Consider the following 22,475-nt stretch of genomic DNA (forward strand, 5'->3'; position numbering starts at 1 on the left):
CCCCGCAGGAAAACCTCCCACGGGGAATGGTGATGTTTACAAAACAGGTCAATACTTTCCCCGCGGGTGTGGGTCCTTCCGTGTGAGCGGCGCGCGGGGGCCTGTGCGGGCCTTGGGCCGGGCCGTGGGACCCATGCGGCATGGGCGGGAGTCTGCAGCTCCCAGCACCACAGCCTGGACACACGTGAGCACTGGCTTCAGGACGCCGGGGGACAGCAGAGACACCCCCATTCCTTCCTTCCTCCTGTACGGTGCGTGGCTGGGGCGCACCCCAGAGTCCTTCCCTTCCCCGAGGGAGGGAAAGCCAGGCGGCAGGAGGAGGAGAGCACCGAGCCACCCTGTGTGCTCTGGGGGCTCCACTCGGCCCCCGCCCCCCGTATCTGGCACATGGTATCTCGGTAAGCTGTGCTCTTTGAGGACCCCTGGTACCGACCCGAACGTCCCATCCTCAGAAGTGCATGTCTTCCTTTGTCAGGCCCGGGGCAGGGACCCTGGGGGGCAGGAGGACGCCCAGGACCCTGGGTTTGACCCTGGGCTTGACTGTCACCAACCCCCTCCACCCCCTTCCCAATGCCTTTTTTTTTTTTGTAAAATTGTCACACAGAAATGAAGGGAACAGAGAGAGACAGCACATGGTAAAAGAATTTTTAAGTAACAAAACTTGGGCTTATCCACAAGCTCAAATGTTTCCACTTTAAAAAACGAAACACCTTTTCCTCCTCGCTGGGAAGAGCCCAAGGGGATCCCAGGGCAGATGATGCTGTTCTTACTTCAGCCACCAGGTGGCGGTCAAGACCAGCGCATCGCGGCTCCGCCGGCCCAGGCGCCCGGGAGGGGAGGGGGGCTTCCCCCAAGGTCCCCGGTGGAGGAAGGGGTGCAGGCGAAAGGGACAGTGTCCGCTGCAGAGGTGACCACAGACTGCCTACGCCGTGCTCAGCCTCACAACAATGCACAGGAATAGGCACGATGCCTGCAGAAGCTGAGGCCCAGAACGGACAAGGGCATGGTCTACGGTCCCAGCCCCTCGGGGACAGAGCCTGGGCTGGAACTCTCATTTCCCGACTCACTCGGACTCATCCCGCAGATGCCCAGGGGTCACCTGGCTTTCTTCACAGCCCCCAGGGTGGTCGTGCCCCCGTGAGGACCCCCACGCCGCGGCAAACCTGCCTGAGGGGGATTTGAGCTCCGCTTGCCTGAGCATTTGCAGCTGCCTGAGGCTCAGCAGCGCTGGACAGCAGAGTCCAGGGCTCATCAGGTTCCTGCCCTCCAGCGGGAAGGCCCTGGGAACTTCCTGGGGTCCCCTGGGGGCTGCCCTAGACAAAGGCCACAGGGTTTGGCCCAGGATGTGGCTGGGAGGCCCAGCTGCCTCCCCGCCCTCTTGCCTTCCAGCCGTCCACCCGCCAACCCCTGTCCCTGGGCCCACTCCCATTAGGCCCCTCCTGACTCGTGCCCGGCCCAGCCAAGGGACACCCCATCCTCTGCCTGGGAAGCCGCGTTAGCAGGAGCCTCGGAGGAGCCCGTCCCACACCAGCCAGGCCAAGAGCAGGAGGAACAGTAGGACCAGAGCCGCAGCCAGGGTCACAGAGGGCACCAGGTCCGAGTCCTCGGGACCAGGGATGACATCGCCAAGGGCAGGGTGGAGAGCAGCGGGGACGCCGGCCGGCTGGGCGTCAGAAACCTTCTCCCCTGGGGGCTCCGGCCGGCCCATCTGTGGGAAGGAGGACATGAGGGATTCTCTCCGACCCCTGCCCCTTGGGAGGCCCTCCAGGCACAGGAGGACCCAGGGCCAGGGGGTGCCCCATAGGTGACCTTGGCCAGTGACTCCCCAAGACTCCATTGTCTCCTCTGCAGAAGGGAAGGGGAGGACAGAGCCCGGAGGAGCCAGCAGGGGTGGGGCCTGGCATTCCCTCCCACCCCCGTACCTCCCCTCCTGAGAGGACTGAGGCTGGAGAGTCAGGCTCAGCGCCACAGCCCCCCTCTGAGACCTTTGTCCTTGTGCCCAGGGGTCCAGAATGCAGCTCAGCCAGTTTCTTGGGCACGTGGAAGCTGGCAGACTGGTCTGGAGGGACCTCTGTCAAGGTGCAGGAAGAGCTCCATCAAGGACCACGCGCCGCCCTGTGCCAGAGGGCAGCCGGGAGGGGGCACCAGGTTCCATCCATCCTGCGGCTCAGAGAAGGCAGGGTTCTCAAGAAGTCCCAGAGATTGGCAGAGGTTGTCCTGGTCCCCAGGGTCCTCCTCTATATGGGCCAGACTGGGCACCAGGTCCTCTGCTAACCAAGCCCGGGATGGAGATGGTGCAGGAGCCCGGGGGCCGGGGGTAGTCTTCCCCTAGCACCTCCCAACCCCGGGGGCTCTGCGGGAATCTACCTTCGGACCAGGGTGGTCTCCCTTGCACGGAGCTGCGGCGTTCCCCAGGGCAGGCCCAGACCAGTGGCAGCTTGAGATCACCTAGGGGCCCTTCCTGTCAAGAACCCACGCTGCTTGGGGCCTCCCTCGGGGAGGGATTGGAGCTTGAGGGCGGGGAAACCAGCCCCTGGTGTGGGTGTGTCCAGGCCAGAGATGGGCTGCAGATCCAGGTGCACGGACGCCCAGACCAGTGCTTTCCTCTGCTTCTGAGCCCAGACTTCACGGGGAGAGAAGCTAATGGAGAGGGGAAGGCTCTGAATTCAGATCGACCAGGGGCCTCCTGGCCCGGCTGTGTTCATCTGCCGGGCCAGGCACCGGATGAGCAGGGAAGAGAAGAGCCCCACGCTGCTCCAGAGCCAGGGTCCCCGAGCAGCCCATCTGCGATAGACCCACGTGTCAGGAGAGAAAGACCCATGGGGGGGCAGTGGTTAACAGAGGCCCGAAGACTAGACAAACATCCTTGCGGAAGGAAATCATCCTTTAAGGACATAGATGATCACTGATCTTAAAAGCAAACGTGTGAGATCGCCTTCATGCCCATGAAGGCAATGGCTGAGCAAACCCCGTTACATCTCAGTGGATAAAACATGGTGACACGTCTTGTTCCGAGTCAGCAGGAGGAGGCACCATTTATTGGCTCTGCCTGGATCCAAAGCCCAGGTCCTTCACAGCAGGAAAACGCTGACATGTGCTGTAAGTGGTCTCACACTAGTGCACACACGCACACGACGGGAAAATACGCAGGACGGACCACGGAGCAAGGACGCCCAGAGCACCAGACGGGTGATGGATGTGGCTTTCCCAAGCCTTTCTCCATTGTTCTACTAGTTGTGCTTTCATAGCAGAAGGGAATTACAGGATTCCTTTTAAAAACAATTTACTGGGGGCAGCTGGGTGACTCCGGCTGGGCGACCCACTCTTGACTTTGGCTCCGGTCTGATCTCAGGGCTGTGGGACTGAGTCCTGTACTCAGCATGGCGTCTGCTTGGGATTCTCCCTCTGCTTCTGTCCCACCCTTGCTCTGGCACCCACTCCCTCTCTTTCTCTCTCAGATAAATGCAGTCTCTTTTAGAATTAAAAAATATTAAAAAAAAAAAAAAGATATAGTTTCAATAGCTAAAATTTGGAAATAACCCAAATGCTCAACAACAGAGGATCAGTTATGAAAACCCACACATGACACATCCATGCAGAACAGGGTGTGAGCCCGCCGGTCTCTGGGAAGGTCCGCGGGCAGGGCGGGCACTCGCACGCCACATTACCGTTCCGGGGTGAGCCTCCAAGAAACGTTCAGTTTCCACTTTTCTTATTTTTTAATTTTATCTTATTGCTGGGATGAGTCTCAACAAGCCCAACTTATTTCTGCAACCAAACAGGACCAGAAATGGAGAATATGCAGATCTGTGCCACTGGGACCACCGCCACACCCCAGCCCTCACCCCGCAGGGCCAGGGCCGTGATGCGGGATGCGGGATGCTGCCACGCGCACTCCTCAGCCTGATTTCGCCTCACCCCCGGAGGCGAGGGGGCAGGGCCGGCGGTGACTGGGGCAGCCATGTAGCCATGTAGCCGGGAGGGAGTCCAGAAAGCAGAGCTCATGGCCTTCTTTCGGAGGGAGACACATGTTTCCCGTGTGACCTTGGGGAGTCGCTTGGCCTCTCTGGCCCTGTTTCCTCCAGTCTGTAGGGGCTGGGCCTGGGGTGGGCCGCAGTCCGAGGCCGAGTGCTGGTATCCCGCTGGACCCCGACACGGGCTGGCCAGACGTGAGCCCGCAGGGGGGTTCCCATCCGAAGGGCCAGTCCAGGGGTCTCCAGTGACCCATGAGCTGCAGGGCACGCCCGTTTAAAACCTGGCCCCGCCCGGTGGTCGCCGCCTCAAGAAAGCCCCGCGGGGCAGGCACCCTGTCCGTCCCCCTCCCGGCAGCCCGTGTCCCTGGCAAGACTGTCCGCGCTCCGCCCCGGGGCCCGCGCCCCGGGAAAGCCCCGCCGAGCCCCGCACCCAGCCCCGGACCCACACCCCAGGAAAGCCCCGCACCCTCTTCCCCAGCCCTTGCCCAGGGAAAGCCGGGCCGAGTCCCGCACCCTAACTAGAGCCCCGCCCCCAGGCCCGCGCCCCGGGAAAGCCCCGCCGAGCCCCGCACGTCGCCCGCCCCCGCCCCTGCGCCGCGCCCGCATCCGAGCATCCGCACGGCTCGCCGCGGTCCCATTGGCCGGCGCCGGCGCCGCAGGGCCGCCTCGCAGCCAATCGCGGCCGAGGGGCGGGGCTCCAGCCCCAGCCGGATGCTCGGAGCGGCGGCTGCCCCGAGCGTCTCCCGGGCCGAGCTGCCCTCCAGCGCCCGGGCCCGCGGCGGCCGCACGGAGCCAGCGAGCGGGGGCGGCCATGCAGGAGCCGCTGCTGGGGGCCGAGGGCCCGGACTATGACACCTTCCCCGAGAAGGCGTCCCCGTCGCCGGGGGAGAGGACGCGGGGCGGGTGAGAGGCGCGGGGCGGGGGGCTGCGGGCGGGGCCGGCTTCCGCCCGGGGCCTGCTCTGACCTTCCGCCGCTGTCCCGCGAGGGCCCGTCTGCCCCCCGCCCCGGACCCCCTGGTCCTGTGTGCGGAGCCGCTAGCCGCCCGGCGCAGGTCCAGCCCCGACCGGCGCAGAGGGGGAGGGAAGCCCCGAGAGGGCAAGGGGCGCGCTTGCCTAAGGTCACGGCGCGCTGCGGGGGCTGCGGGGGCTGCGCGGGCGAGGTCCTGGCGGGAGAGCGGCGCTCCTTCGCCCGCGTCTCGGCCTCGGGGCGGGGGGCCTCGGGGGCCGCCCTGGGGATTCTGCCAGCGAGCGGACACTCAGGCTCCAGGAGCCCTCGGCCGAGCCCGGGGTCCGCGCGGCCGTCCGGGGCTGAGCCGGCAGCCCCTGGGCCCAGGACCCCGTAGCCTTTCGGCCGCGGGGGGAGGAGGAACTCTGAGACCTCATCGCTCTGCCCGCCCCCACCCACCAGGACCCCACAGAACAGGAGGGTGTTCCTGGCCACCTTTGCCGCGGTGCTGGGCAATTTCAGCTTCGGGTACGCCCTGGTCTACACGTCCCCTGTCATCCCGGCCCTGGAGCACTCCTTGGACCCGGACCTGATCCTGACCAAAACCCAGGCATCCTGGTTTGGGGTAAGAGCCATGCTCGGAGCTGGAGACGGGCAGAGCGGGGTGAGTGGGGACCCACTAGGCTCGGGTCCCCCTGTAGGGCCCTGGCCTTCCTCCTCGCCCATTCTGGCCAAGTTGTGGAAGGAGCAGTGGGTGAGCTAGGCCAGAGGATTGCTCTGAAACAGGAAGAAGTAGTCGCTAGGGAAGGAGACAGCAGAGAGGTGGCCCACCAGGTCTCCCCAAGCCCCAGACCCCCCACACCCACCCCCTGCCGGGCTGCCACAACAGAGGGGTACCTCCCTGGATGGTGGGAGGCAGAGGCATCAGATGCCAATGGGAAGAGGCACTGGCTGGGGCAAGGGGGCCCCCAGGACTGAATGTGGGCACGTGGGAGGGAAGAGCAGGGCCCTGAGAGCCCCGGGATGCTGGAAGGACCATCTCGGTAGCTTCCAATTAACAATCACAACAGAGCAGCCAAGACAATACCTAGTGTGTGCTGAGCACTCGGCGTGTGCCAGGAGTGTGCTACTGGGCCCCGTCCACGAGAGCAGGTTGGCTCCAGGGCTAGCCTTATAAGGGGGCTCTTCCTGGTGTCTCCATAAAGAAACTGAGGCTTGGGTAGGCTGAGCAACGTGCCCAAGTCAGTGGCTGGATCCTACTCACTACACTGACAGGAATCCAAGAACCCCCAAATCTGAAAATGCCGGAGGCTTTGGGTCACAGGATTCTCCCATCTGCCATGATAGTATTAGACATTTAAACGTTCGGCTGAGCTGAACCACTGTGGACAAGTGGCCCCACCTACTCCCCAGAACAGGACTCCCCATGGTGGCATTGCTAACAAATGGTTGTGCGTGTGATGTTTGCACACCTCTGGGGACAGGAGGCTCACTACCTCACGATCAGCCTGGAAAAGCGGCTGCCCCTAGGCTCCGATGGGGGGTTGGAGTGTTGGATGCCCACACATGTCTGCCTTGCTCCCCTTTCCTACAGTCCATATTCACCTTGGGTGCAGCGGCTGGAGGCCTCAGCGCCATGGTCCTCAACGACCTCCTGGGCCGGAAGCTCAGCATCATGTTCTCAGCTGTGCCGTCGGCAGCCGGCTACGCGCTCATGGCAGGTGCCCGTGGCTTCTGGATGCTGCTGCTGGGGAGGACGCTGACAGGCTTTGCTGGGGGCCTCACAGCTGCCTGCATCCCGGTAAGGCCAGGACTGCCCACCCCTGCCCCTTCACTGCCTCAGCACTGTGCTGAGCACGGCTGCTGCAGTCTCCCGGCCACCCCCGGCCCCCGACCCCCCAGACAGTGGGGATATGTTTGCCAGGAAACCTCAGCTTCCCTGCAGCAGGATAGCTAATCTGTCCCCACATGCCCAGCCGACCTCACGCTGGACCCCTTCAAGTTCCTACCTCATTTCCCGATACTCAGACACATTGCTCAACTGAAGAAAATCTGTGTTGAGCAACGGGGGAAGGGGAAGTCTCTCCCTCCCCAGGACTCCTCCCACAGCTGCACACACACCCTGTCAGGGGCCAGGCCAGCAGGCGGCCGGGGGCCCCGGGAGGAGCTGAGTCTGGGGGCCCGTGGGCCTCCCACACCCCCGTCACCAGCTCCCTATTTCAGAGGTGACCTTTTGCCCACTGGACCGTTAGGGAAATGGCCTGAGTCACAGTCAGGACAAAGTCCCACCAGAAGACTCCACTTGTCACTTCCCAAGGTTCACTGGGGCCACCTCTCCCATCCTAGCCAAGCCTGGGAGCCTGATCTCACCAACGGCGTGGGCTGGGCCCACCTGTCTTGCAGGTGTACGTGTCTGAGATCGCTACCCCAGGTGTTCGTGGGGCTCTGGGGGCCACACCCCAGCTCATGGCCGTGTTCGGATCTCTGTCCCTCTATGCCCTTGGCAAGTATCATCCAAAAGAGCACTGAGCACCTCCTGTGTGCAGGCGGCGGGTGACCGGGTTGGAAAGGCAGTGAATACACCCCAAACCAAGCCCCGTGCTGGGGGATGAGAGACTGGCTTAGCACCCCCCACCCCCCTGTGCTGTGTCCCTCCAGGCAATGCCCAGCCTCTCTGTGGGCACGGGGGAGGTCCAGAGAGAAAAGAGATCGGAGCCCATCTGTTTGAGATGGGGTGGGGGTTTAGGGTAGAAACCTGGGGCCTTGCTTGCTAAGGCTGCCCCCCGCATCACCCTGCCATGGGCCTTGAGACCCTCCAAGGACCACCTTCTATGTGCTGGGCCCTGTGCTAGGGGCCAAGCAATCCCTGGGGTCCCTCCTGGTCTAGATCTCAAAGGCCTGGGGCAACCAAGGTAGGCTTCCTATGGGAGGCGGCCCCGGGGCTAGCCCTTGAGAGCAGATGGGGTTGCTCCGAGGCCTCGGCAGGAGGGGACTCTGTCCGGCATGGACCACAGCTCCTCACCCTGTCCTCACCCCCAGGTCTCCTGCTGCCGTGGCGCTGGCTGGCCGTGGCAGGGGAAGGGCCGGTGCTCGTCATGGTCCTGCTGCTCAGCTTCATGCCCAACTCCCCTCGCTTCCTGCTCTCACGGGGCAGGGACGCGGAGGCGCTGCGGGCGCTGGCCTGGCTCCGCGGGACCGACACGGACATCCGCTGGGAGTTCGAGCAGATCCAGGACAACGTCCGCAGACAGGTGTGGGAGGGTGGGCCTCGGCTGCTTCTTCCCGGGGAACAGGAATAAGAGCCCCCCTCCAAGCGCTGCGGGGAGGGGAGAGATTGTGGTTCCCGACCCAGAGCCGGTGCTCCTCGCTGCGGATGCCTGGGCACGCAGAGATCCTGGCACGCGCAAGTCTGCCTTGACCCACCCACTCATCCAAGAGCCTGGGGTTCGGGCGGGGGTCCCCCAGCCTGTGCGTGGCCTGGACTGCCTCTGGGCACAGAGTCTTTCCTGGGGAAAGGGAGGAGGGAGTCTCCCACCCAGCCGAAGGCAGGGTGGTGCCTGCTGGAGGGGCTGGCCCAGTGCCCCCAGCCCAGTGGCAGCCTCCTGTTTCTAGAGCACCCACATGTCGTGGGCCGAGGCCCGGAGCCCCCACATGTACCGACCCGTCCTCATCGCCTTGCTCATGCGCTTCCTGCAGCAGCTGATGGGCGTCACTCCCATCCTGGTCTATCTGCAGCCCATCTTCGAAAGCACCGCCGTCCTGCTGGTGAGAGCCCGGCCCCGGCACCCAGGAGGCCGTTCCCTACGGCCGCGGGTCAGGGGTGCATGCACTGTGCCGAGCCCGCCAGGGTCTCCTGGCGGGGTTTGTGCCACACCGCCATTCTCAGAATAATGTTTGTAAGTCAACTTACGTCTTAAAATACCCGGGCTTCCAAAGGTACCTGTTTTCTAGAAGTGCTGAGTTCTGGGGGGTCATGGAGCCCAGCTTCAGAGCATCTGCCACTCGCCGAGGGAAGTCTCTTCTCTCTAGACCTCAGCTTCCGCCTCTGTGGAAGGGAGATAACGGGGTGTGCCTGCCTCGGCCGGCCCTGGGCTCCGAGGGAGAGGAGATTGAAAGATCAGTGACAGTGCAGTCCCACAGTCATTGCGGCGCTGGGATTCCATGCGGGCCCGGGCCTTGGGAGTGGGCATGGCAGCTGGGTCCTGACCAAGGAGCCCTGCAGCCCAGGCTGGGTGACCGGAGGAAGTGCCCCGCAGCTCAGTGCTCCAGAGGAGCTGTGGCCTTGGCCTGGGACCTGAGTGCCCTGCGGCCCCTTGTTGGGGGATATGGGGGATGGGCAGGCTGGAGCCCCCTCAGCGCCCGTGGCTTCCTTCCTGCAGCCCCCAAAGGACGATGCGGCCATTGTGGGGGCCGTGAGGCTCTTCTCCGTGCTGATCGCCGCCGTCACCATGGACCTGGCTGGCCGCAAGGTTCTGCTGTTTGTCTCGGGTGAGCTCCTGCGTCCTCCTCCTGCAGCTCCTGGTCGTTGGCTGGCCCAGGCAGAGGGCACTGTGGCTGGGAGCTCCGGGGTGGAGGTGTGGGTTGTCACACCTACTCTGTGGGTCCTGCCCCCCACCAGTGCCCAGCATGGGGCCCGGCACACACCAGCCACCCCAGGAAGGTCTGCAGGGCTCAGGGGAGCAAACAGTGGGTATGACCCGAGCTTGGACGTGCAGGCAGAGCTCACTGCTCTACGGGAAGCGTCCGGTCAAGGCCATGGTGGCGGCCTGGATGAGAACTGGCCCACCCAGGGCGCTCAGTGCTGAGGGGCTCTGCGGAGGAAGCACCTGGCTCAGAGGGTCCTGGCCCCCCGAGGGCCCCATGTCTGTCCACAGCCACCATCATGTTTGCAGCCAACCTGACGCTCGGGCTGTACGTCCACTTCGGTCCAAAGCCTCTGACTCCCAACAGCACTGTGGGCCTCGAGAGCATGCCCTTGGGGGACACAGAGCCGCCCCTGGCCACCTCGTCCAGCTACCTCACCCTCGTGCCCCTGGTGGCCACCATGCTGTTCATCACTGGTAGGTACCCAGGGACTCTGCGGGTCCAGGGCCCGGGATGGCCAGCCAGAGGGGGCCAGGCTGGTGCTCCAGTGGGCGGGGCGCTGGGGCGGGGCGGGGTCTCGGCAGCTCCGCGGAGGCGACAGAGGCCCCTGGTCCTCTGTGGGCAGGCTACGCCATGGGCTGGGGACCCATCACCTGGCTCCTCATGTCGGAGATCCTACCGCTGCAAGCCCGCGGCGTGGCCTCGGGGCTCTGCGTCCTCGTCAGTTGGCTCACCGCCTTTGCCCTCACCAAGTCCTTCCTGCTGGTGGTGGTGAGTACCGGGGTCGGGCTTCCCAGCCAAGTCCTCTGAGTGTCCCGCGGGTCCTCCCGGGCCAGGACGAGCGAGCCCAGAGGGCCTTATGTCCGGGGGGCAGTTTGGGTCTCCGGGCAGGGTCCCCGCTGGCAGGGTCCCCGCTGGCCGCCCCGCATCCTCCCCGCTGCTGGTCCAAACCCCCAGCAGGCCCGGAAGCCAACCAGATGTCATGCCCAGCGCCCAGAAGGGACAATCTGACCCGGGCGGCTGGGGCGGAGGCCTCCCCTGGTGTAGCCCGCTGGACAGGGCAGGGCTGGGGAGCCCATGGAGTGTGCACTGCAGCCACGGAGAGGTGCGGGTGGGCGTGGGGCCGGGCAGGAGGACCTGTGTGGCGGCTGCGGAAACGCAGGCACTCGCTCCCCGCCAGGCTGGGGGGCCGGGCCTCCTGCTGGTGGGAGGGAGGCAGGTGCCTGAGCCCAGGCTGAGGCCAGAGCTCCCGGCAGGGCGGGCCACGCTAAAGCATTTGCGTCTGAACGGGAGGCAGTGAGGAGCCCCGCAAGGGCCCTGAGCAGGGGAATAAGGGGAAGGCCCCCAAGGCTGGCCAACACTAGGAGGGCCCCGGGAACCCCGTGTGACCAGATCGTCCCCTTCACACCCCCAGAACGCTTTTGGCCTGCACGTGCCTTTCTTCTTCTTTGCCGCCGTCTGCGTGGCCAGCCTGGTGTTCACCGGCTGCTGCGTGCCTGAGACCAAGGGCCGGTCGCTGGAGCAGATTGAGTCCTTCTTCCGCACCGGGAGGAGGTCCTTCCTGCACTAGGTCAGGGGCCCTGCCATGGTGGGGGCAAACCACTGGGCGTCTGCACTGGCCACGAGCCTGCACACCAAGCTGGGGAGGCAGCAGCCGTCCGCCGCCGGACGGAGCACAGGAGGACCGGACAGAAGCGCGGCAGGCCCCCGCCGTGCATGTTCTGGCTCTGGGCTGCAGCTCCCCTGTCCGGCCTGGGCCCCAACTCAGCAGCTGGCCAACTGCACGCCCATCGGCCAAGACCCGCTGGCAAGGGAGGCGGCCATGGGCCACAGGGCAGCGCACAGCCCAGGGACCAGGGACCAGGACAAGGCCCTGCTGGGTGACACGGGGCTGGGCTCCTTACTGCAGAGGACGCGGCCACGGAGGGCTGCACACAGGGACAGCGCCGTTTCGTTTGGATCTGCTTAGTCATCATGGAGCAACTTGATGCCAGCGAGGAAGAGAGACCCGCCGCTCTGAAAGCTTGTGGGCGCTGCAGGGGGCATTCTGGACCCCCACAGGCCAGGGCCCAGGACCCAGCACTGACACTTCCTCCTGCCCCTACCCAATCTCTGGAAACGGGGCTTAAGGGCTCCCGTCTGCAAACTGTGTCCTCCTGTTGTTGTCACAGTCAGGCTCTTGGCCTGGGGAGTGACATGATGGGGTCTCCTGCAAATGGGGGAGCCCACCCAGCAGCCAGGCTCAGCTAGTCCCAAACCCTCAGCCACAGTCGCTAGGGCCTACCGGCCCAGGCAGGGCCCCCTCCGTGGGCCGCAGGACGGCTCTGTCCCACAGGCTCCAGCCCTCCCCAGCTGTGTGCCCTGGGCAAGCCATGCTCCTCGGCTGAGAGGCTGTGAACAGGAGTGGGACAGGGCCAGCCACACGGAAGGTCAATAAAACGGCAGTTACTCCCAGGGCCTGTGGTCCCAGCCTGCGTGCTTACGGCCCCGGGGGAGAAGAGAAGAGGCAGACCGCACAAGCGAGGGTGCGCCTACACCAAGCTTTATTGCTCAAAACGCAAGCCGAACACTGCGAGAAACAAGGACCCCAAGACGACAGAGTCCAGACCCATGGAGGCGGGAACAGAACCGGGCGGTCTGGCCCCTTCTGCCACCCGGACGGATGTTCCTTGTGAGGCGGCACCCCACACTAAGGGATGGGGTCACTACTCTGAGACTGCTTCGCCGGGCTCGCTGGGAACCCCGGGCACGTGACAGGTCCGACCCGGCCGATGACTCGGGCTGGAGGGTCTGCGCCTGCCTCGAGAGCCCACTCGACCTGATGGGGTAGAGGTGCAGCCTTCCTGGACACAGCCAGCCTCTCCCCCTGCAGAAGGAAGCCCCGCCAGCAAGGCCTGTGCAGCGGGGTCAGGAGGGCTGGGCAGAAGTGACCCCCGCATCCCACTGCCTCGGTAAGAATGAGCCAAGAGGGGCAGGCAGGGCCCTTGCTCCTCTGGGGAGGTAGACAGGTCTTGTAGCACACGCAGAACACACGCACACGCACACCCCCACCCGCCTGGAGAGTATAGAACCCAGAGCCCTTTGAACCCAGCGCTTGCTTGAGAAAGGTGGTCCCAGGGGACCCCTGAAGGCACGTGTCCCACCAGGCCGGCCAGCTGCTGTGCCCTGGGGCTCAGCCTGGTGGGCTCTCTGGAAGGCCGCTGAGGGCCGCTGCTGAGCAGAAGCCCTGTGACATGTCCCTCCCTCGGTCCAACACTGACAAGCACAGCGCCCCCCCCCCCCCCCGAGGGGAGCTGTCTCCGGGAAGCAAGGATTTGGACACAGCCCTAGGGCTGCTTTGAACAAAGCAGGGTTGGGGCGGAGCTCAGGGCTGGGAGCTGGCACAGCTAGGGTCCTGGGAGAAGGAAGAGCAGAGCTAGACCTTTTCCACACCAACCCATCTGTGCCCACTGCCGCCCGGGCTTGGCCAGGCCCCATCGGACAGGCCTAGCGGCTGGGGGCTGGTCCCTTGAGCAGAGCCGTCCACGGGCCGAGGCGGACACACGCATGGGACACCGGAATGCTGGCGTGGAGGGAGGCCGGGGGCGATGGCGCACAGCCCAGGCAGGGCCGCCTCCTCGCACCGTCCGCACAGGCCTTGCTCCCAGGTGGTCCGGGTACAGCTCATGGTGGTGGAGGCAGCTCTGGTCTCTGCCCAGCTCTCAAAGGCAAGAAACTCCCCGAAGGCAGGGTCGGGGGGTAGGCCGGCAGCAATATTGGTGGGTTGAACTCAGCCCTATGAACTCGGTTGGGCCACGGCTGACGTGGCAGGACCACACCAGAAAGATGGACAAACAGACCCACAGGACAAAGGAGAGCCTACCCTCCTCACTTCCTCAGCACCAGGGCCTTGCGGGTTGGAGGGAGAACCTGGAGGCCCAGGCCAGAACCCAGAAGTATGCTGGACGGCTTGTGCAAGCTTCCGGGGAACCGGGGGAGGGAGCAGTCCCTGGCTGTCCAGCCACTGCCAAGGTGGCTGTTCTGGACACTCAGGAAGCATCTCGGGAGTGCTGTGGGCTCGCATGGAGAACAGAGAGGCGGGGAGGAACCTGGGCAGTGGTAGGTGCCTGGGCATGGGCCACGGCACCGCTGTCCCGATGACAGGTAGACAGAGGGGGCCCAGATGACTCAGCCTACAAGTTACTTTCTTGCCTGGAGAGCCAAGTGGAGGCTCACTCTGCCCAATGCCCGGGCCCAGGGTGACATGGCTCCCCGCTCGGCACAGGCCCAGCATCTGTGGGGGAAGCCCCACCCAAGCCTTCAGCAGGTCGCGGGGACTCCGCTGGCGGTGGGCGTCCGGAAATGCACTCGGCAGCATGTTTCCAGCTGAGCCGAGCCGGCTGGGAGGAGCAGGACCAGGCAAGCCCCGCCCTGCCTCCAGCCCTGCGGCCTGGGTCACCCTGGAGGCTGCCCGCTGTCACCGCCAGTCTTCTTGCTGCGGGCGGAGGCCCAGGGCCGGGAGACACCAAGCTAGAGGGAGGAGAAGACAGAATAGGACTCCAGGTGTAGGGGCTGGTGGGAGCCAAAGGCTCCTCTTCCAGGATGTCCTCCAGGGCCAGTGCCCCAGGCCTCATCCCTGCAGGACATGTCCGCACTGAACCAGAGCGGCGAGCAGGGGCTCACATTACAGCTCCCCCTCCAGGGTGTCCGTGAGCTTCTCCTCGTCCACCTGCTGCTTCTGCTGCTGGATCCTGGCATAGGAGATCGCATCGCCCCTGGGGAGAGAGCACGTCAGCATCACAGAGGGGAGTGACCCCAGGCACACAGCCCTCCCTGCCGCCACCAGATCCCTAGCCTGTGACCAAGGCACAACCTGCAGGGACACGCTACGGGGCTCTGCTTTCCCCAGAGACCCTGCTGCTCAGAGGACAGACACGTCCTCCTCTAAGTGTGACACAGGCTCTCCCGAGCCACAGACCTGCCATCCCTGCTGTCGGCTGAGGCGAGGCACAGCCAGGCCACCAGAAGCCGGTGAACCCTCCCACTCTCATTTCCTAGAGCTGAACACCCTGGGGACGCTGATGAGCGTCGCTGACAACCTCTGTGCCTCAGTTTCTGCAAGGGGTAACAGGGGCCCCACTTGGACCATCCTCCCTGAGAGACTTCAGGAGGCGGGATGTCAGGATTCCTCCCGGGGGCCGGGAGAGGCACACGCACTTTTTGCCCAGAGCGGAGAGTCCATACAGCACGCCGGTGGCGAACGCAATGGCATTGCCCAGCAGCGTGGTCAGGGTCAGGCTGATGACGATGGGAATGACGGCCATCCTACGAGAAAGACAGAGGTCAAGGGGGTGCTCCTGCCCTGTGGCTGCCTCACCGCTTCCAGACCCCATTCCCAGACACCAGGGCTGGGAAGGGTCCCTGGCAATGTCCCGACACCAGTTCACGGCCAGGCTTCGGAAAGCCCTTAGACACATGTGCATTTGTCTGCGGAATCCTGTGTACTTTCTGGGGAGAGGACGGAAGCCTTCGTCAGATCGTTCAAAAGGTCTGAGGTACCCAAAGGGCGAAACAGCACTGGGAGAGTCCGTCTCCCTTTCCAGAAAACAGGCCGACCAGAAAATCTCAGGTCAGTCCAGCCCCTAGTGGCTTCCGACTCGGCAAGTTCCCGAACTCCTCCCGTGGTAAGGACGCGATGCCCGGAACAGCGTCAGCACCAAACACACGGCCGCTCGCTGGACTGCGGTAAACCGGCCACATCCCCTGGGACGGAGCCCAAAGCTGCAAGCGCACAAGGCATGGGGTTTCCAGGTTGCCAGGTTCCCAGTGGGAGCAGCCCCAGCTCCGGCGGGTCCAGACCTCCGTCTGGCGCCACCTGGCGGCAGGTGTCCGCTCTGGCTCCAGCAGCCGCGGGGCTGAGTCAGGGGCCGGCTGGGATTCCCAGGCCAGGAAGACGCCGTGCCTGGAGGGCTCTCTGTCCTGGGCTTCCCTGGGCCGGGCCCTGCCCAGAGGCCTCCCCTGCCCAGGCGCACCCTGTACACAGAGAAGGTAAGACTGGGCGGCCCGCTGAATTCCACCTGACGCTTTCAGGAGGGACAAGTGATGGTGAGGTTTTACCGTGGTCATAAAACCCCGAAGTAACAGAAGAAAAGGAGAAATGACACATGCACGGAAAGACCGCGGGGACAATCTTCCGTCACGACGGAGGCAAACAGGCTGGAAGAACATCTACGAGAGTGTAGCGAAGCGCCGGGAGGCCTTCCCGCGGGAGGGGAGAGCTCTCTAAGTAGAGCGCTGGGAGGCCAATAGGTAAAAAAGCGAACTAGACCATTCCCAAAAAAGAAAACGCAGTCAGCAGAAACGTCTGAAAAAAACATCTCACCTCCCCGACCACGGACACAGATGTAAAATGGTGCCCAGCCCCGGGAGGCCGGAGAGGGACAGAAACTCGGATCAGCTCTTCGGGAAGCAAGGTCGCCGCGTACTGAAGCCTCTCCGGTGACCATGACCTCTGACCTAGTAGGTGCCCGCTGCGAATACATCCCGAGAGGAGCGTCACAGGAAGGGTTCTGGCACGTTGCCGGCTGCCACGACGGGATCTGATTTGGACCCCGGTTTACCAATTAAGAAAAGCATGATGTGCGCAATGTGGTAAGCACTCCCGTCATTATAAGTAACATCATAAAGTCTTTGTGGTGACCCTGAAATGTTTACATCACGATACAAAGTGGAAAAAAAGCGGGACAAATTTACTTAGAACGGTTATAACCATGGCAGAAACAGGTTTAAAAAGCCGCCTGCAGAGTCGCAGACCAAAGCTGACCAAAAGGTTCCAAGTAGTGGGGCTCCAATATTTTCCAAATCATTTGTAGCGAACAGAGGTTACTGTTCGTGTTTTTAAAATACTCCTCTTAAAAATAAAGACTGAGGCAAAGGACATGACGGCAGGCAGCACGGAGACCCCGCATTCCTCTGTGGCAGAGACCAGGTTTCCCTAGAGCTAGGGCTCTAGCACGAATGAATGTGTGTCTGGTCTTGTCACAACCACTGGCCTCGGGGGCACCTGGGGGCTCAGTCAGTCAGGCCTCTGCCTTCATGACCCCAGGGTCCTGGGATCGAGTACCGAGTCAGGCTCTGTGCTCGGCGGGGAGCCTGCTTCTCCCTCTCCCTCTCCTGCCGCCCCTGCTTCTACACTCTCTCTTTCTCTCTCCGTCAAATAAGTAAATAAAATCTAAAAAAAAAAAAAAAAAAAAAAAAAAACCACTGGCTTTCACAAAAGGAAGAAACCTCTAGAATAAACATCTCCGTTTTTCTTTCAAAGACAACCTAAATCCGAGTAACTGCTGGTGTTGCTCCCAAAAGCTGCCGAGGGCCTCCCATGCACCAGTTCTAGAAGCTTCTGTGTGGCAGGCACGTCCTGAAATTAGTTCAGCCTCGTGACTCAAGTGGGCAAGGCTGCATACGGACATACGGACTCCGGTGTGAGAAGGCGGAAAGTCAAAGGAAAGCGTGTGGGAAGGTGACTGACCGCTTCTGTTCTGCAACCTGCTCTCCCATCAGGGCACCCGAGGGGCTGCCCACAAACACATCCTGTGAACCTACCAGAATCTGGTTAACAACTCCCAAACGATGGGCCAACATCCCAGGCACCGCGCGCTTCTCTGACACAGCAGGCCGCAGGGCACCGGGCTCCCGCGTCTGCACCGCGGCAGTGGGCTCGCTCCCACCTCGCTGGGTGGCACTTCACGTCGGCCCTGACCCAAGGGCTCTGCACGACGCTCCCCCGGCCTCCTCCTCACCCACGGTACCCCCCACCGTGCGGGCCACCAGCCATCGCCTGCCCTTCGGGTCCTTGAGTTTTGAGAAACCGTGTCAGGGGCCCTGGGGGTTCAAGGTCCGCGCTGGCCCGGCCCTCCCCGGCCCCTCACCCGCAGTAGAAGACAGCCTTCTGCCAGGAGCGCAGCCGGTCCACCTTCTCAGCCAGCGTGTTCGCGAACTCAATGAACTGGCAGCAGAAGGGCGCCTCGCAGAGCAGCAGGATGAAGGCGTTCATGCTGGAGGGCAGGGAACGGGGGGCAGGCTGACAGGCCTGAGGGGACGGGGTTCCCCGATACCCAGCCCCCGAATGCTGCTCTTCCCGAGCCCCCCACGCCCCCCACTCAGGGCCTCTGCGGAGCCGCCGCTCGCACACCAGCCCCCCTCACCGAAGCCAGCACTCTGGAGGCAGGGTCCGGTCTTCCCTTCACCCTCTGTCCTTGAAGGAGACGAGACCCCCGCGTCACAGCGCCACCATAAGCATACAGCGAGCCCCTCCACGCTTAGCCCTGGGCAGAGAGCCAGCCGCCACTCGGCTTCTAGCGTCACCACCCCTGTCCCCCACATGGCCGTCAGCATGGAGAAAGCTGTCCCCAGCAGCGGCTTGTCCGCCAAGGACGGTGAGGAGCGGGTCCGTCAGGCCACAGTCACTGAGCACTGACCGTCGGCAAGCCCACCCAGGGCAGAGGAAGCTTGGCAAGCCCTGTGGTGCAGGGTTCTCTCCCCCTGCCCCCGCCATCCTGTGCTCCGGCCGGGACGGCTAACCCGTGGGGAAAGACTGAGGTGTCTGCTCTGGTCTTCGAGTTCCCCGTGACTGTGGCACAGTCGCAGACACCGGGCACTCATTACCTACCTTCGACAGAAACTCCAGCTGCCGGTGCCCCAAGAGCCGGGACTCTGCACAACCCACACCAGCCCAGTCCCCCCGCCCCGCCCCGCCTGGCCCCTCCCCAGCCTCCCCTCCCGCCCTTCCCCAGCCAGGCCGGCCAACCTCTGGACTCTGCCCACTGAAGCCTCAGGCCAGCGCCTTGACCCCCACGTCCCCCATGCGTCTCTGGGTCCCACCCCAGCCAGCCTCCGCCCCGGCCTGAGCTCTCTGAGGGCAGGGCCCCATCGTGTCCACCTCCGTGCCCCTCCCCGCCAGGTCCCACCTGGGCACAGGCCACCCTTGGGGCACAGCCACCTTTCACATGCACTGGGTGGCTTAGATGTGGCCAAAGCTGCACTGGCCAGTGTCACCCCTGCCTTCCCCTCCCCCGGGATGGAGCTACCCTGGCAGGAGGGGGGCAGAGAATTCATCTAGGGTGCTCCGACCGCCGGATCCCGCGCCCGCTCTAACCCTGCCCTGCCCGTGGCAGGCCTAGGGTAGTAGACGCGGAGCCGGCACGGTCTGGCTCAGTGGACGCTCAGAACACGTTGGTGACCCCAGCCCTAAACCCAGTAGGTGCCTGGGTGGGTGTGCCCCTGGCCTGGCCTGGTGTGCCCCTGGCCTGGCCTGGCACCAGGAAAACGGAAGGTGGCAGGGTATAGAGGAGGTGAGGGCCTGCCCAGCGGCCAGAACCCACACGCCCCCCGCCCCACCGGCCACTCACATCATCCACACGCCGGCCGCGATGTTCAGAGGGCGGATGGTGACGCAGTTGAAGAGGCCTGAGATGGCGCAAGCTTGGAAGCGAGACAGGAGCAGGAATCAGCGGGAGGAAGGGACAGAGCCTGCCAGGAAGGACCCCCAGCAGACCCCTCGGACACCCGACGCTTGCTCCCCCCGACGGCACCTCCAAGTCTCCCCTGTGCCACCCGAGGCGAGTGAGACCAGCGGAACGGCTGGGCGTCCGGTGAGGCTGCAGCTCAGAGAGCTGGAGCAGCTGGCTCCAGGCCGCACAGCGAGGGTGTGGCTGGCTGGCTTGGAGGGCACCTCCCTCTCTGTCCTGTCCACGGCCAGGAGGGCCTCTGAACCCCAGTCCTACCCACGCCCACCACAAGGTACAGAGCATGGAGAGAGACAAGAGTCCGGAGGGCTTGGGCCAGGCAGGCGCCCCATTCGCCGGGCTGGCCACACAAGCAGCCCTTTGACGCAGGAAACGTGGCTTGGGTTTTGGCTGGGACAAGGGCTGCCTGTCTCGGAACAGAAATCGGGATCAGGCAGGCCTAGAAGACCGCGCCAGCTGTGACCGGCTCACCGGCTGTTCCCGACCCTTTTTTAGGCCTGTTTTCGCTCCTGCACACAAGACGGGCCACAGCCCGGCCCACCCACCCCTGCAATACCAGGTCCTGATGCCCAATGTGGAGCTTGGCCCTGCGCTCCCGACCACGTCCACGGACAGGGTGTGCCACAGCCGCCTCGTCCGCACACACCGCACACAGCAGCCGCCTCGGGCCCGCTTCTCCCGGAACTCCCCGGCGCCAACTGGGCACTTCCGGGGCCCTGGCTCCCAGCCAGGCATCTAGCCCAGGCCCTCGCTGGGGTGGGGCTGGAAGCTGGGCCCTGAAGCAGCAATTGGCAACCAGTTGATTAAACTTGCAGCAGCTCCTGGGCACCTGATCCCCAGCTGGGCCTGGAATTCTCCTGTTGTTTTCTCTTGTGACCTATGCAGGCTGCGGGCAGTGGAGAAACCGGAGGAAGTGAGCCCGAACTGCAGAGGGGCTGCCCTGTGTGTCCCCAAGGTCTCCTGAAAGGACAGAGGTGCATTCTGCCTTCTAAAAAGGAGACATTCCCCTTGAACATAGCACACAGGCTTTCAGGCAGCAAGGCCCCCCACCAGCGCCGTGGACGGGAGTGCCCACAACACAGTACTGCTTCTGCCCTGCTCTCGGCTATGCCTGGGCTCCTCCGACAGCGGTCTACACCTGCAGCAGCCAGCAGTTCCCCTCCAGCTCCAACCCTTCCCCCGCCGTCCTACCAACAGCCAGCACTGGGCGAAAACCAGGTTTCAACCCAGACAGAAAGGCTCCAGCCAGGAGCCCCGTAACAATCAAGGCTGGAAGATGCTAAGTGAGGGAGGCGTCCTGGGCGGTCCTCTTTCCTCCCAGCCTACAGCCTCTACAGGACTGTCGGGGACCCTGCATAAATGCCCCTCTCAGGCCCCCACCAGCCAGGACGGCAACCCTACCCTGAAGTGACCAACCAGAAGCACAACCCTCATCTGAATTCCTGTTTCATTTCTGAGCCTTTTTTCTTAATATTTTATTTTTAAGTAACATCCACACCCAATGTGGGTCTTGAACTCACAACCCCAAGATCAAGAGTCGCACAAGCCACCCACAGCGCAGGCCAGGCACCCCTCATCCCTAAAACTCTTGCGTGCTTTGTGTTGGGGGGGTGGAAGCTGTTTGGTGTCTGCATAACGACCCCCGCCCCTGCCATTTTAGGTGAAACTGACATCTCAAGGCAATGCCACTAGCTGCTCCTGGCTTCGTCTGTAGCCTCAACACCATGAAGTCCTGGGACAGCCCAGGGACTCCACTTGGAGACCCAGAACTGCAAGGGATACCAGGGCGTAACCAGGGAGTCGGCAGGGCTGCTGCCTCCCAGAGAGTGGGAAGGTGACGGCCCACGGGCCCCCCTCAGAACCTTGCTTTCTTCCCACTGGCCTCCAGCACCGGCTACGGCCCCGCTCTGATCAGCAAGGAAAACAGCTAACCAAACGGGAGAGCATCTTAGCTAGAGCCTGACCTCCAGCCACCAATCTCCCTCCAGAGTCAGAGTCAGAAACATGCGGGCTCCCCCAGCAGTGACCGGGGCTCAGAGGCCGGGCGGTTAGGGCCTCCGGATGAGGGCCTGCCCTGCCTGGACCGTTCACTCCTGAACCTCCTTCCAGCATGCACCCACCCTGCAGGGCTGTGGGGCTCGAAGGGGACCCTGAAAGGTGTTCCTACTGGCAGACTCGATCAGGATGTGCCCTGCCCCAGCCCGCGGTGCCAGGCGGGCACTGGTTCCAGCCCGGGGAAGGTGCCCGCTCCTCCAGCAATCCCCAAAGCGAGGGCCGCAGGCAGGGGAGAGCAGAGCCCGCGGTCAACCACCGGACGCGCATCTGCGCTCGAAGACCCGCGCGGGATCTTTACTGCAGCAGTCTGCCTTCCCGCTCGCCTGTCGGGACGGGACGGGACGCGCGCCGGGGATGGCGCTGCGGGGGACGGGGGGGGGGGGGGGGGGGGGGCTGAGGCCCAGCGGCCGCAGAGGGCACGCGCCGGCCTCCGGATGGACAGGGAGCACCCAGAGGAGAGGCCGCGTCCCCTCGGCTCAGCGCCTCCCTCGGGGACCGCTTGTGCCCTGGCACCATCCTCCCCACGTATCACCCCTCGCCCGAAGGGGAAGGCCGCGGCCGCCCCCGCCCAAGTCAACAGGTGAGGCTGCGTCCGGGCCGGGCTGGGCGGGCGCCCCGCGAGCCGCCCCTGGGAGGTCTCGGAGACCGCCCCCGGGGCAGAGGCCGCGGGTCCCCCGCTGCGACGCGGCGGGGGGCGGCGACGCGGCCCGGGAGCGCACTTTCCCTCCCGAGACCTCCCCGGAGCCGCCCGGCCGCGGGCCGCCCGGCCGGTAACCATAGCAACCGCCCGGCGTCCTCCCCGCGCGCGCCCCCCACACCCCCCCCGCGGGGGCGCGCCAGAGGGGCGGGGCCGGACACGCATGCGCGGTGGGCGGCAGGGCCGGCCCCTCCCCCGGGCCGGGTACTCACAGACGGCCCCCAGCACCCCCGACAGGCGGCACAGCCAGCGGTACCACCACGTCATGCCCTCGTCCTGCGCGGGCGGCGCGGAGCTGACGGCCGCCGCCGCCGCCCCGCCCGAGCCGCTCATGGTCCCGCCGTCTGGCGTCGTCCGCCGCCCTCACAAAGGGCTCCGGAGCCGGCCGCGTCGGCCCGGCGCGCTGCCTTGTGGGAGAGGCGGCCGCTCATTAGCATAGGGGGCGGCGCTCGCAGGGCGGGGGCCAGGGGAGCCCGAGGGGCTCGCGCTCATTAGCATAGGGGGCGGGGTGTGGGCGGTCCGATCCTCCGGCGGGACTAGCACGGGGCGGGGCTTCGCAGAGAATGAGCAGGTGCGCCGGGTCGGGCCCATTCTCGAGTCCACACAGTCCCTTGTCCTCCTCCCTGGGCAGGAGAAGAGACCTCTGGGGGTGGCGCGGGGCTTGCTCAGGTCAAGAATGGGTCCGGACCCGCCCGCCGCCAGGAATCTCGGCAGCG

General features: G+C 64.4%; 3 protein-coding genes across 3 annotated transcripts; 1 reads left to right on the forward strand and 2 right to left on the reverse strand.

Moving 5' to 3' along the window:
• Positions 1–4,683: 4,683 nt before the first annotated feature.
• Positions 4,684–11,960, forward strand: SLC2A6 (solute carrier family 2 member 6). Its single transcript, XM_059143625.1, has 10 exons — positions 4,684–4,877; positions 5,383–5,545; positions 6,515–6,721; positions 7,324–7,423; positions 7,960–8,171; positions 8,533–8,685; positions 9,300–9,408; positions 9,795–9,980; positions 10,130–10,275; positions 10,919–11,960. The coding sequence occupies exons 1-10, from the start codon at positions 4,786–4,788 to the stop codon at positions 11,072–11,074; spliced, it is 1,524 nt and encodes a 507-aa protein (XP_058999608.1). The 5' UTR covers positions 4,684–4,785; the 3' UTR covers positions 11,075–11,960.
• Positions 11,961–12,025: 65 nt separating this feature from the next.
• Positions 12,026–13,861, reverse strand: LOC131813264 (uncharacterized). The gene is made up of 2 exons (XM_059143623.1): positions 13,367–13,861; positions 12,026–12,322 (listed from the first exon to the last, which is right to left on the reverse strand). Exons 1-2 carry the CDS (start codon positions 13,859–13,861, stop codon positions 12,194–12,196), a joined length of 624 nt encoding a protein of 207 aa, XP_058999606.1. The 3' UTR covers positions 12,026–12,193.
• CACFD1 (calcium channel flower domain containing 1) lies at positions 12,026–22,173 on the reverse strand. The gene is made up of 6 exons (XM_059143624.1): positions 21,972–22,173; positions 18,891–18,963; positions 17,412–17,537; positions 14,701–14,808; positions 14,167–14,258; positions 12,026–14,013 (listed from the first exon to the last, which is right to left on the reverse strand). The coding sequence occupies exons 1-5, from the start codon at positions 22,090–22,092 to the stop codon at positions 14,168–14,170; spliced, it is 519 nt and encodes a 172-aa protein (XP_058999607.1). The 5' UTR covers positions 22,093–22,173; the 3' UTR covers positions 12,026–14,013; position 14,167.
• Positions 22,174–22,475: the final 302 nt, after the last annotated feature.

Source organism: Mustela lutreola, chromosome 12 (genome assembly GCF_030435805.1).
Source record: "Mustela lutreola isolate mMusLut2 chromosome 12, mMusLut2.pri, whole genome shotgun sequence".
Classification (NCBI taxonomy): domain Eukaryota; kingdom Metazoa; phylum Chordata; class Mammalia; order Carnivora; family Mustelidae; genus Mustela; species Mustela lutreola.

Coding starts and splice junctions, on each gene's coding strand:
- SLC2A6 (XM_059143625.1), top strand. CDS start 4,786: ATGCAGGAGCCGCTGCTGGGGGCCGAGGGCCCGGACTATGACACCTTC. Junction 4,878..5,382: donor GGGGAGAGGACGCGGGGCGG/GTGAGAGGCGCG, acceptor CCCACCCACCAG/GACCCCACAGAACAGGAGGG. Junction 8,172..8,532: donor AGGACAACGTCCGCAGACAG/GTGTGGGAGGGT, acceptor TCCTGTTTCTAG/AGCACCCACATGTCGTGGGC.
- CACFD1 (XM_059143624.1), bottom strand. CDS start 22,092: ATGAGCGGCTCGGGCGGGGCGGCGGCGGCGGCCGTCAGCTCCGCGCCG. Junction 17,538..18,890: donor GCGGCCGGCGTGTGGATGAT/GTGAGTGGCCGG, acceptor CCTGCCCTCCAG/CATGAACGCCTTCATCCTGC. Junction 14,809..17,411: donor AAGGCTGTCTTCTACTGCGG/GTGAGGGGCCGG, acceptor TCTTTCTCGTAG/GATGGCCGTCATTCCCATCG.
- LOC131813264 (XM_059143623.1), bottom strand. CDS start 13,861: ATGCTGCCGAGTGCATTTCCGGACGCCCACCGCCAGCGGAGTCCCCGC. Junction 12,323..13,366: donor GTGCTGAGGAAGTGAGGAGG/GTAGGCTCTCCT, acceptor CTACCCCATCAG/GTCGAGTGGGCTCTCGAGGC.